General features: G+C 52.8%; 1 protein-coding gene across 2 annotated transcripts in view; it reads right to left on the reverse strand.

Moving 5' to 3' along the window:
- Positions 1–369: 369 nt before the first annotated feature.
- The window catches only part of Odf3l2 (outer dense fiber of sperm tails 3 like 2), a 30,425-nt gene continuing 16,843 nt past the window's right edge, over positions 370–13,951 (reverse strand). The window contains exons 1-4 of one of the 2 annotated variants that reach the window (XM_055607636.1): positions 5,410–5,536; positions 4,384–4,491; positions 2,159–2,272; positions 370–1,218 (exon numbers count right to left, since the gene is read on the reverse strand). In XM_055607636.1, the coding sequence (XP_055463611.1) occupies positions 734–1,218; positions 2,159–2,272; positions 4,384–4,491; positions 5,410–5,536 (834 nt within the window). In that variant the 3' untranslated portion in view covers positions 370–733. Of the gene's footprint in view, positions 1,219–2,158; positions 2,273–4,383; positions 4,492–5,409; positions 5,537–13,951 lie in introns of those variants that run through there. The other variant, XM_055607637.1, reaches the window with a different exon arrangement.

The following is a 13,951-nucleotide window of genomic DNA, read 5'->3' on the forward strand; positions in this document are numbered from 1 at the left end:
GCTGGGAAGAGGCTGTGTGAGTGAGGACCACAGCACTTCAGGTCTGGCTGCACAGTCGTCGCGTGTTCTCTCATCTGAATGGGGAGCTTGCGGGGCTGGCTCTACTCTAATCTGCAGTGCAAAAAGCAGTCAATAATCCCGTGACACTTTAAACTCCTGCGTCTTTCAAAGCCCAGCTTCGCGGTACCCCTCCTCAAAAACCTAACTGGTCCCACAACCTAAACCCAGGCTCTGTCTCTGACCTCTTGCTGTCAGGGCCCCCATCTGCCCCTCTGAACTGAGTGAGGTTTGCCGAGTCGCTTACTGTTCTTTGTAGTGTGACTAGACGTGCTAAATAAACCAATGCGCACAACGCTGACAGCTGTTGACGGGGATCGTTTATTGGCAAGCAACGCTAGAGGGTGGGGTGAGAAGGGCCGAGCATCAGGGCCGCCTCCAGGAGAGTTCTCCAGACTCATCTGCAGAAACCCAAGTGGCCCGGACGCTGAATTCTAGGACACACAGCTCCCTGTCCAGCCAGGGAAAGGGACACTTCTCCCTGGCCTGGCCTGACCTGGGAAGAGAGGCTGGGGCCCTGGAAGGAGGCTCACCCTCATCCTGTATGGGACCTTGGGTCACAGGCCCCAGGGACAGAAAGATCAGGTGGCCTCAAAGGACCTCAGACTGCAGAAGGGGAGGGAGGCACCTTCTCTGCCCCACTCTGGGGAAAGCCGCTGCCTGCTCTCTGCAGTCATCAGCATTTGGTGTTTCCTGACATGACGGATGCCCGCTTTGAGTGACGGATGCCCATGGTGTATGCCGGGGCCCGGGCCCGGTTCACAGTGACCTGTTCTGGGTTGTGGGTACCAGGACCAGGCGTCTCCTCCAGGGGCCTTGGGGTTCGGGGTCTCCCCAGTATGCTGAAGGCCGGCAAACGCTGCCGGTAGGTGTTGGGGTCGGGACTCTCATACTGCCCAGGGCCTGGAGTCTCCGAGGGATCCTGAGGGGGCCGTGCCAGGGGCGTGCGGCCCGCAACTGTGTAGCTGGGGCTGCTACGTTTAATAAAGACCTGTGATCCCCAGAGAGGTGGCATGGTGTAGGCATTGGGGGCAGGAGCAGAAGTGTCTGGAGGCTTCGGTCGGAGACGGGAGCCCAGGGTGAAAGCTGGGGCATTCCGCTGGCGTACTGGAGGTACCTTCTCTGGGCTGTAGGTCCCAGGGCCTGGTGTCACCTCTAGACCTGAAGAGTGAATGGGCAGATACACAAGGAGGCCATACCTGACAGAAGATCTGTACCAGAGGTCACGCAGACCCAGGCTCTTACCCCATTCTTCACGCATGCATTCCCATGCTCAAGCCCTAACCAGCAAAGACTCCCACCCACCTCCACCCTTCCTCCAATTATAGCTCAGCCCAGCCATGCCCTCCTGCTTCCCACACTCCCCCAGGAGGTGCCTTCTGCCCCTCCAGCGTCCCACAACCACTTGAATCATCCTCCCTGAAGACTTGGGCACCATGAGATAGCCTCAAAACCAGGTGGGCCTGAGTTTACCAGGAAGAAAATAAAATGTCTAAGCTGCTTCTTCCCTGGATCAGTGTGGCTACAGATCTGGGCTGGGGCTGAGAGAAGGCTGAGCAGAGCCGTGGAACGGAACACGGGGAAAGGGACTGATGGGTAGGGGGATGGATGTTTGGAAGGATTGATAGGTAGAGGGACACAGAATGGATGACTAGGTGAATGACTGGGAAGATGGACTTATGGGTAGATGAATGGGTGGTTGGATGGGTGGATGGACTGATGGATGAGTGGATGGGTGGATGGATGGGTATATGAATTGGTGTGCAGATGGATGGATGAGTGGGTGAGTGTATGAATAGCTGGGTAGATGGAGGGCGGATGGATTGACAACATGGGCAGAGAATAAAATCAAGTGTCTGGGCAATCCCCGGGAACCATGAGGAGGGTTAGCAAAAGGAAAGGGAACCTGAGCTAGGCCTCCCTACCCCTGGGCAGTCGGGGTCACCATGCACTGCCCTCTCAGCTCAGGGCGGTGGGCTGCAGTGGCGAGCCTTCACCTGAAATTCAGATTTCATCACTGCAAACGTTCTCAGAGATGCAGGAAAGGAAGGTCCCCAAGTGCGCAAGAGGCCATTTCCCACCACACACATTCCACACTCACCTCGAATTTTGCCTCGTCCCTGCATTGAGTAGGCAGGGGGACAGCTGCGGCCAAAGCGAGTAACTTTCGGGTCCAAGAAATAGACGGGCCCTGGGCTGGAATCCTGAAGAGGTGCTGGAGAAAGGAGCCATAGTCCCAAAGGCGCCCTGAGGCCAGCCTCCCCTCCCCCTGCCCAGAGCCTCCAGAGAGTGTGGAGGTGTGTCTCAGCTCGGGAGCCACAGCCCGGGAAGTCCTGAGGCTCCTGAAAGGGACCAAGCAGAGGGACTGTGGGGGCACGCCAGCCCCAGCAGGACCTCGGCTCACAGGGAGTCACCCTGAGTCACCCTTGAGATGGCTCAGCCTGCCTGACCCACATTTTCACATCAACGTGCAAGGAAGAGGTCACTGATAACCACAAGCTAGTCACCGGGTCACCGGGTTCGACTCCTAAACCACTCCCACAGGCCCTCAGTTGAGGGTTCTAGGCGGAGCTCCACCCCTGACCACATCCCTAACCCCTCACGAGGGAGGGGGATTCTAGGAAGGGGCGCCACTCTTTTTTTCCTTACACCCTTCTGAGTTTAAGGAAAGACATGATCCTTCTGCCTCAGCTTTTGAGTGGCCAGAATGACAGGTCTGTACCACAATGCCTGGCCTGATCACTGATTGTTGAACTTTAGGCGCGCTAGCATAAGGATGGTGAGCATCGGGGTTCAGTGGGAGTGGCAAGTGTTGGCGGGTCCATGCTCGGCTCTCCCGGTGAGTGAGAAGCCTCACCAAGTCTTCCTCAATGCCTCATGAGTCCCAGGCTGTGCATAGGTACCACCTACATGTGGGCTTCTGTGCAAGGTCACAAAGGGTTTGCACAGGGGCTCCCGGCCATCACCAAGGTGGTCACTAATGCTAGCGAAGGCCATCAGGAACACCCCTGTTCCCCTGTCTGACTGACAAGAATTTGTTTTCAGCCCTCCCCTAGCGCAGAGTTCATCTAAATGACCCCCAGGATAGGAGGAGTGGGGTCACAGTCACCAATATATGCTGAGCCACACACAGGAAGGTGCCTGTCCCTCAGCACCTCAGCCAGTCCGGCAAGCAGGGTGGATATCGCTCACCCTGCATGGGCAAACCTCCCTGCCCATTTTCCTCCGCAGTCCTGTGACAGAAAGACCCAGCTTTCTCATCAGGATGTGTCCCCCTGACCTGCAGGCTGTACCTATTGTCCCCTTCTCCTGGGACCTCCTTCACCATTTTGTTTTGTTTTGTTTAGAGGGATGGGCAGGGTCTCTCTATTATGTAGCTCTGGCTGTCTTGCTACGTAGATCAGGCTGGCCTTGAACTCAGAGATCTACCTGCCTCTGCCTCCCAGGTGCTGGGAGTAAAGGTGGGCCCCACTGCCCAGCAGAGACTTCATTTTTAATTTTAAATTATATGTACTTGTAGGGGAAGGTTTATGTACTTTGGATGCAGAGTCCTCAGAAGATGGCATCAAGTTCCACGGGAGGTGGAGCTACAGGAGACTGTGAGCCACACAATTCAAGAGCTGCAGGAACTCTCTCAGGCTGAACCATCTCTGCAGCCCCACCCCAGGGGAGTTGCTGTGGGCGTAAAATCTTACTTACCTTCCAGAGCCCGGATCCCACTGTCCACGCTGGGCCCTTGCCTGTCCCAGCTTGATTAGAGGCTCAGTGGATCCTGCAGCCTTCTGTCTAATGGACTACAGCAGTTCCTGACCCAGGTGGCCTCCATCCAGCCCACTGGGCCTCAGAGCAGCTTTAGGGCCAAGCGCTGAGACTGAAAGCTGATGTGTTCAGCCAACGTCAATGAGAACTCAAATGTTGCTGTGGGGCCTAGATGCACTCATGCACTTTATTTGAGTGCTTTTTGGACACCAAGCAGAACTGTGGCTCCTCCTCCTCCTCCTCCTCCTCTTCTTCCTCTTCTTCTTCTTTATCTTCTTTTTCTTCTTCTAGGTCTTCTTCTGAATCAAGCCCAAGGCCTTATACGTTGTAGGCAAGTGTTCTACTCACTGAGCTATGTCCCACACCTTTGCCACCAATATTCAACCATCAGAATATTGGTATCTGGCCACCTGTGGTAATATACATCTGTGATCACAAGGACTCACCAGATGTGGCCCAGCAAACGGCAGGGGACCAGCCCTACCTGCAATGACGTGCTCACCCTGAGACTTACTTTGGAGAGGCTCTGGAGGCTGGAGGTAGCCTGTGCTCCTCAGCTGGCCTTACCTTCACTGGGTCTCCGAGCAAGTGAGTAGGCAGGACTGGCTGCCTTGGTGCAGTCGTGGTTGACATAGCCAACAGTGGACGGAAGAACATACAAGCCAGGTCCGGAGCCTGAGACCCAAAGACCAGATCAGCTGGTGTTTGGAACCCCGTGAGGCCAGGTAAAGGGTCCCACCCTGGACCCCAGCCACCTCCAACCCAGAGTACAGAAAGAAGTCCTGGAGGACTGGGTGCGCCTGCATTGTGAGCTAATCATGAATCAAAGGGCTATAGAGACTTGGAGAACAGAGACCAAGGAAGACAGACTAACACAGGAAGGAAACAGGCCGGAAGCAAAGACTATCGCCGGTGGTGAAACTGAGGCCAGGAGCAGACCAGTTTTCTCACAACAGGTTACTAAAGCCAAAGGCATAGACACTGTCACAGGTGGGGAAACTGAGGATAGGAACAGAGAGGCTATCATAAGTGGGAAAACAGTACAGAGCAGAGAGACCATTGCAAGAAAAGAACTGGGGCAAGAGTATAAAGACCACCACAGGTAGGGAAACTGAGGCTGGGGGCATACAAACCATTGAAGGAGGGAAACTAAGCCCAGAGAAGAGAGCTGATCTCAGGTTGTGTGGGTAAATGGGGAAACTGAGCCCAGGACAGAGAAACACCACCTCAGAGGTGGGGAGAGGGAACGTAGTATAGGTCTGACCCCACCGTCCATCATAGGATGGAAAACTAAAGCACAAGCTGTAGCCTGAATCCTATGCAAATGCCCCCCCCAGCACCCAGCTTCAGCTCCTCTACACACCCCTTAGCTCTGCAGTCCCCCACAGGCACCCTCCCTCTAACTTCCTCCCTCAGGTTCGGCCATCCTGTGCTCAGCCTGCTTCCCTGCAGGACAAGCGTGCAGGAGGTCCAGCAGATCCCACAGGGGACATATAGACCTACCTACAAATACTGCCTCTACTGAACTCTAGATCACCCCAGGAACCCAGTAGGGGGACAGGAGAAACCCTCCCCCACCAGGCCAGCACGAACCATTCTCCAGGGTGTTCATTCCACAGGACTTCCTCAGCCCGGTCTCTGGAATGTGGCCCTCAGCCACCCGCCTGGCCAGGGGTACTGTGGCCAGCCTAGCTGCTGGGTCGCAGCTGAGGGTCCCCATGGTGAACAGGGCCTGGAGTGGGCTCCTGCTACTCTGCTACTCTGGTGCTCCAAACCAGGCACTGTCCCCAATCCTCACAGCTCAGCTGGTGTTGGCAGAGGCCTGGGCTCACCACACCCTCCCCACTGCACAGACAGCCTCTTGTCCCTTAGCAAGGATCTCAGGGTCTGGCCAGAGCCAGGCTGCTCGGCCGGACGCTGGCCTGGAAGTAGAGCTGAGATCAAGTGTCAGCCAGGTGGCTGGATGGTCCAGGAAAGACTCCAGTGTCAGCCGAACAGGTCCCCAGAGAGTGGGCTGAGCTGGGCCATGGGGCCAGAGCAGGCCCCAGGGAGCCTGGACTGCAAACAGGGCACCCACCCACAGCAGTATGGATGAAGGGCGTTGCGCCCCATTTCCACGGAGCCCAGGGTTGTGTACGGCATGTGTCCAGCTCTCAGCCAGGTGCGTGTGGGTGCCTTTCTTCATTCATCAGCAAGCGTGTACTAAGCACCTGATGTATCCCAGAGTCTGTTCAGAGAGGTATGAACAAGACAGGAATAGACTGATAAAGGTGGGTATTCTTGGGGTGTCAAGAGAAGCTAATGGATAAATTCAATAGACAAATCATTCTGGTAGGAACCACGCTGCGAAGGGAGACCATGTCAGGATGAGACCAGCTCTGCAAAGGTCCTGAGGCAGAGCTGAGGGCAGAGCAGGACAGGATAATCCTGTTTTCACCTTTGCTGAAGGCTACCACTGTGTCCCCACCAGAGAGCTCTGGGAAGGTTAGGAGAATGACACTCAGAGATATTTCTTCCTGTTTGCTTCTGTGCTGCTGGACATTTTTTTTTTAAATGTAGTGACTTAGGTGTTTTGCTTTGTATTGTTCTGTTTTGTTTGCAACAAGGTCTCACTATGTAGCCCAGGTTGGTCTTGAACTCCTGATCCTCCTGCTTCAGCTTCCCCAGAGATAGGATCACATTCAGGAGGTGACAGAGCATCACGTTTTCCTTCTTTAGTCACAATGGAGGAAGCGAAGGCTCACATGATAAATATTCTCAGAGTCCCTCAGAAACACACCAGCAGGCCTGAGCCCTGGGGATACCAGAAAATTTCACATCAGCCACTTTGGGTTCTAGCCCCAGATTGGCACTCTGGGCCCTGTGGGTCTCTGAAGCCTTAGAAGGGAGTCTCCGAAGGGCCCATAGCCCAACATGCATGTCCTTGTCTTCTCAGCCTGATCTACTCAACTCAACCCTCGTCACACGAGGTTCGATGCTGGTCCTGGAGCCCCCAGGATGCTTCAACCCCAGGTCCTCCCACAGTAAGGGTTCCTCAGTCAACCAACCTGTTGTAGTGGTGCACAGCTCCCTTCTCAGGGACCAGACCCCTCAGCCTGCCAGCTCCCATCAGGCAATATTCTGATCCAGACCACAGCAGTCTGGGAAGCAAGAAACAAGGACCTGCCTGTCCTGAGCTCACCATGCCAGAAACCTAGGCGAATACATTCATGTCCTTCTACAATGTCAGAAACACACACCAGGCATCCAATGAGGGGTTGATGGGGGGCTAAGACACCACAGTGTCCATCATTTATGAGAGAGATTCTCATGGGATCCAGGTGAAGGTGTATATCTCCTCTTTTCAGATGTGTCTGGTAAATTCTTTGTCCTGTTTTGCCTGATGTAATTTTAAAATGTCCATGTGTCCTCCACAGTCTCAAGTCATCTCCATAAACATAGAGTGGCTCTCTTCCTACTACCAGAAATATGTCGTGTATCACCCACATAGATGATGCGGCTTCTGGGTCCACCCAAGGGCTGTGGTCATTCTGCTCCCTCAGAAGAAAGTCAAAGGCTGCTTGTAAAATGGATAGTGGTAGTTATCTAGAGCAATGCATAGTCTGAGAGAAAGATTGCTGTCTTATATAATATGGAGTAACTTAGGTAAGGCACACCCTGGACAGAGCCCCGTTCCACCTCCCTACAACCAGAGCCTCCCATTGACCAAAACCAGTCAGAAAGGCAGGAAGACAAAACCCCTGACATCAGCCATAGACCCAGAGCCAGGCAGAGAGAGGGCACCAGGCCTGACAGACAGACCTCATCCAAGGCCGTCTGGGCCCAGGCCATCAGACAGCCCTGGAGTGCAGGAATCCAGGGCTCAACCCTGAATGTCTCCATGTCTCCATGATGGTCAGGAAAGGAGGTTTAGGGTAAAGGCTTTGAAGTGAGGAACGTAGAGTGGAGGGAGAGAGGAAAGAGAAAGACACAGTGGAAAGGGGGGCAGAGAGAAAATGGGACCAGGTATGGAAGGCCTGGTCTGAGCAGAAAGGACCATGTCTTGACACATGGCAATGGAAGGCTTGGGGATTGGTGGAATCAGGAGGCCATGGCACAGGGAACTCACAAGTACCCTCTGGTGGATGAAAGGAGAACAGGCCCTAGCTTGTTTGTGCAGGTCTATGGAGAGATACTAGGAAGGAAAGATGGGAACAGATGGGAGATGGTGGTGATAGTGGAGAATAATAGAGGATGGAGGTTTGTGGGAGGATTGGGGAGAGTAGATGATCATGGAGAGTGATAGAGGGTGATGGAGGATGGAGGAATAGTAGAGGATTGTGGAGGATAGCGGCGGATATCAGGATGGTGGAGGATGATGGCAAATATCAGGAGGGTGGAGGATGGTTGAGGATGATGAATATGGAAGATGGTGGAGGATGATAGAGGATGGTGGAGGATGTGGAGGATGTCAGGATAGTAGGAGGGTGAAGGATCATGGAGGATGTGGAGGATGATGGTAGGATGGGTGGGTGGCAGAAGGATGCTGGGAGGAGATGGGAGACTGAGAGATGGTGGCAGCGGACAGCACAGTTGATGGACACCCACATTGTGTATGATGATGTCTCCGGAGCTTCCTTTTCTACATGGCTCTTACAAGCTTTGCCCATCTGATCTGGTCTCTTATACATGTCTCTCCTCAGTAGCCTTTCTTTCAGGTGTGTTTCTGCCATAGCAGCTGTGAGAAGTCATTTGATGGCTTCAAACACACAGTTTGTTTTCTCTGTCTCCTCTGTCAGCTGTGACAGACTGGCTCCTCCTTGACACTGTGTAGACAGGCCTGTCTCATCTACATGCCTCATCCCTGAGCCTGAGGCGGCCTCCTCTCTCCTCAGAGCCAGAATCTGACTCATCTGCCTTCCTCAACACAATGGGGTCTCTGGTCATTCAGGAAGAGAAATTTTCAAAGACTTCAAGGAAGTGGGAATCCTTGGGGCAATCTGGTTCTGCAGATCCTGAGGGGGAGCGGTTTATAGGGAAGGACACCACAGGCGAGACACTGTGTCCTACTTAGGGTTTCTACTGCTGTGCCTGAATCACCGTGAGTGAAAGAAATTTGGGGAGGGTGTTAATCTGAATGAGAATGGTCCCCATAGGCTGGTGTATTTGAATGCTTTGTCCCTAGTTGATGAACTTTGGGGGAAGGATTAGGAGCTGTGGCTGCATCGCAGGAGGTGTGGCTTTGTCAGAGGAAGTGTGTCACTGGGGGTGGGCTTGGAGGTTTCAAATGCCCACACCAGACAGTCTCTGTCTCCAACCTGTGGATTGCGTGTAGGCTCTCAATTACTGCTCCTGCACCCTGCCTGCTCCCTGCCCTTAAGCTCCCTGCCACGATGGTCCTGGACTCACCCTGACACTATAAGCAAGCCCCCAATAAAATGCTGTCGGGGATTCCTCGGAGTCCCAAAGCATCAGCCTAAGTACAGGTTTAAGAACTTCAGCAACCATCCTAGTGGTTTTTACTGGACACTGCATAACCTCATTTTTTGTTTTTTGGGTTTTTTTCTTTTTTAACAACAACAAAAAAAAGGAGGTTTTTGCCAACACCCCGGTGAGCTGTTTGGGTTCAGGCAGAGGTTTAAGGACCTTCAACCAACACCAAGGAGTCACCGTAGCCAGAAGGTTTCAGTTGTCCTTTCAATGTGCCTGAACCCAGAGTGACAGCCTAAACCAAGCACAAAGGAGGAAAAGATAGACTGACAGCCTTCAGTCTGTGGAGGCTTCAGGCCTTTGGTCTGACGCCAAAGGCCAGGGGACTCAACTTTCCTGCTAGAACTGGAGGTCCTGTCATATTCACGTTGGGCACGAGTTACCAGCCCAGGCCGCTTTTCCCCGTGGGGTTTCCAGGCGCCATTGGGCACCCAGCTGGACAGAGGGTGGGTAGGGTATGAGTGCAGGAGAAACAGCCTTCTCTGGAGACAGTTTTCAGTGAGATAGCTCTCTTTATTGAGGGGAAACAAGGGCTACATAAACCTTGGGGAGTGCACAGGAGTACTCGGGCTGTGTGCCTTCTTAACTGGGGCCAAGGTGCTGGGAATGCTTCATTTGCAGGAAAAATTCCAGGTGCTTTCTGGACATGTCCTTGTAAGGAGATGGGAAGTTTAACCTGAAACCTGGCCACCAGACTACGTGACTGCCTCAAGGGGGGCAGAGGTAGGCGTGCAGGCTCGGAGCAGGAAGGATCCAGCCCTGTTCCTGCCAGTCTCAGAACGAGGCTTTCGGGGTTTGAACACATCTTGGCCTCATTTTTGCTCCAGAGTGGCTTCCCTAGCTTACTGTCTCCACACTCATATATGTGAATGCTTGGTCCTTCTTTGGTGGAACTGTTTAGGAAGGATTAGGAGGTGTGGCCTTGTTGGAGAAAGTGTGTCACTGAGAGTGGGCCCTGAGGTTTCAGAAGGCAACATTAGGCCCAGTCTCTCTCTCTTTCTGCTTCCAACTTGTGGGTAAGATGTAAGCTTTCAGCTACTGCTCTAGCAAAATGCCTGCCTGCCTTGCGGCCATGATAGTCACGGACTAACTCTCTGAATCTGTAAGCAAGCCTTCAAATCAATGCTTTATTGTAGAAGTTGCCGTGGTCACGGTGTCTCTTCAGCATTAGAACAATAGCTGAGACAAGCGGAAAGGGGTCTATTTCAGCTTATGTGTCCTGACCACAGCCCTTCATGATGGCTAGTCAGGGCAGGAACTCAGGCTAAGGTACTGGAAGCAGGATAGTCGGGCACTGCAGCACACGCCTGTAATCCCAGCACTCCGGGACTCAGAAGCAGGCAGATCTCTTTGAGTCTGAGGCCAGCCTGGCCTACAAAGACAGCCAAGGACAGCCAAGGCTACACAGAGAAACCTTGTCTTAATAATAATAATAATAAGAGCTGGAGAGATGGCTCAGAGGTAAAGAGCACTGGCTGCTCTTCCAAAGTTCCTGAGTTCAACTCCCAGCAACCACATGGTGGCTCACAGCTATCTATAATGGCATTTGGTGCCCTCTTCTTGCCTGCAGGCACAAATGCACACAGAATACTGTGCAAATAATGAATAAATAAGTTTAGAAACAAAACAAAACAAAAACCTGGAAGCAAGAAGGAAACAGAGGCCATGGGTCAAGGGTTCTCAACCTGTGGGCCCCAACCCCCTCTGGGCCACTGCTGTCATAACTATTAAATGAATGTTGATATCAGACATCCTGCATAGCAAATATTTCGAATTCATAACAGAAGCAAAATTGCAGTCATGAAGTAACAAGGAAAATAATTTTATGGTTGGGGGTCAGCACAACCTGAGGAGCTGTACTAAAGGGTCGTAGCGTCAGAAAGGTTGAGGCCCACTGCCACGGAGGACTGCTGCTTGCTAGCTTGTTCCCCAAGGCTGCTTTCTTGTAGACCTCTGGACCACCTGCCTAGAGGCGGCACCATCCACAGTGAGACAGACCTCCTGCGTTAATCATCAGTCAAGAAAATGCCATATAGAGCTGCCTGTGCGCAATCTGGTGGAGACATTTTCTCAATTAAGAGTCCTTCATCCCAAGCCAGTGGTAGTGGCGAACACCTTTAATCCCAGCACTTGGAAGGCAGAGGCAGGCGGGCCTCTCTGAGTTCAAGGCCAGCCTGGTCTATAGAGCCAGTCTCAGTACAGCCAAGGCTACAAAGAGAAAGCCTGTCTCAAAAAACAAAGAAACGAACAAGATTCCTCCTTCATGCACACCTTTAATCCCAGCACCCAAGAGGCAGAGGCAGGTGGATCTCTGTGAGTTAGAGAACAGCCTGGTCTACAGAGCTAGTCCCAGGACAGCCAAGGCTACAGAGAGAAATCCTGTCTCAAGAGACAAGCAGAAAAGACCCCTTCTTCCCAGATGACCCTAGCTTGTGTCACACTAACATAAAACTAGCAGCACACAGGGCGTACCAACAGCAGCCAGGACAGCAGGGTCAAAGGGGCAGGTCCTGTGGACAGAAGGATATTGGGCTCACTCTGAGCCATGATGGGGCAACAGGGGTGCTGAAGGGGTACAAGGGTACACTGACAGTTTAACAGAGGCCTGCGTGGGCTGGGGAGATGGCTCAGTCAATGAAGCTCTCAGTGTGGAGACCTGAGTTCATGGTGGCAAAAACCAAACCAAACACCAACAGAAAGCGCCAGGTGTGCACACAATCCCAAATACACTTATAATCCCAGCACTGCAAAGTGGAGACAGCTGGTGAGTCCCAGGCCAGTGTGAGACCCTGTCTGAAAAGAATAATGGAGGAGCCAGCCAGATGGTTCATCTGCCAAGCCTGAGGACCTGAGTTCAAACACTAGGACCCTGATGGTGGAAGGAGAGTACCGGCTCTCACAAGCGGTCTTCTGGCCTCCACACGCTTGCTCACCACACACACACAGATAAAGAGGACATAACCTAGGGATGGAGAAATGATTCAGTGCACTTACTGCTGTTTTGGAGGACTTAGGTTCAGTTCTCCCCATGCGGACGGTGGCTCGCAACCTCCTATAACTCTAATTTCCCTGGGTATGATGCCCTCCTCCGGCCTGCGTTGGCACTGCACACAGGTGAGACGCATACACACGGCAGGCAAAACACTGATACATATAAAATAAAAATAAATAATTTTTAAAAATAAAAGCCAGGAGTGATGGCACACACTTTCAATCCCAGCTCTTGGGAGACAGGGGCAGGTGGATCTCTGACTTGGAGGCCAACCTGGTCTACAGAGTGAGTTCCAGGACAGCCGGGGCCACACAGAGAAACTGTCTCCAAAAGCCAAAATTAAGAATAAGAATAAGAATAAGAATAAGAATAAGAATAATGTGAATTCTAAAAGCTGCAAGGTGGCTGACTCTTGAGGAACGGCTTGGGCTGAGGAGTGACAGTTCAGTGGGGTTAGCACTTGCTAGGCAAACCTGAGGACTTGTATTCAAGCCCGCAGAGCCCACATAAATCTGCATGACAGAGGCTGTCTGCAGTTCCGGGGCATTGAAGGCAGAACGGGAAGAGGAAGCAGAAGAATCCTCAGAAACTCTCAGGCCAGACACCTTGGCATACGAAGTAGCCAGCAAGACCCTGTTCCAATAAAAGCAAGGACGGACATAGGCTGTCTGCCTACGTCCACATCATGTATGCTGTCGCTGGTGCAAACCACCTCACACACACCAGAAGCAACGGTGGTGGTTGTGCTCTGGCCTACACACCTATACACATACACACACACACACACACACACACACGTCCTTGAACATGCATGCACACAAACGAGATGTAGATTAAAAAACAAAACAGAGCAGGGCCGTAGTGGAACACACCTTTAATCCCGGGGCACTGGAAGCGGAGGCAGAGTGATCTCTGTGAGTTTGAGGCTAGCCTGGTGTACAGAGTGAGTTCCAGGACAGCCAAGGCTACTCAGAGAAAAGCCCTGTCTCAAAAAACAAACAAACAAACAAAAACCAGACACCTTTTTGTTGTCTGGTGGATTGAACTCAGGCGGACGCAGCAGGCAGCGACTGCCTTGACATAGCCGAGTCCCAGGGACCAGGCTGGAGTCACTTTGGGTGGTCAGCGGATTCTAGATGTGCTCTGAAGACAAAATAGCGATGTTCTCCCAACTCAGTGGTTGGGAGAAGGTGGTAGGCAAGGCGACACATGCCTGTCATCAAAGCACTGGGGAGACTGAGGCCAGGCCACGATGCAGCCTGAGTGGGCAGTCCCGAGGCGGGGTGCGGAGTGTCTTCTTGTTTCTGTGTCACTGGCCTGTGGGGACAACAGCTACTCAGAAGGTGCCAGCTCACAACCTCCCGGACACCTTGGTCTGTCCCTTGCCTTCCCAGGACTGTCCATCTTGTCCTCCCTCCGTAAACCAGGCCTGCTGTCTGGGACTCAGACAGTTGGGCAGGTGCCTGCGGGCTTTGTCCCATGAGGACTGAAACAAAGGAGACCTGTCCTGCCCTGGCTGGCCTCCTGTCCCTTCCCTCCCAGAAAGCGCTACCATCCATGCAGGTCAGAACTGGTTCACGTGCTCTACTAGGGAATGCGGCCTCAGGTTCAGAACAGCCTGTTTCTACGGAACAGGAGGGACACAGACCTCCGGAGAAATGAAAGTCTCATGTG

The sequence above is a fragment of the Psammomys obesus genome, unplaced genomic scaffold (assembly GCF_907164565.1).
Source record: "Psammomys obesus unplaced genomic scaffold, mPsaObe1.curated_primary_1811, whole genome shotgun sequence".
Classification (NCBI taxonomy): Eukaryota; Metazoa; Chordata; class Mammalia; order Rodentia; family Muridae; genus Psammomys; species Psammomys obesus.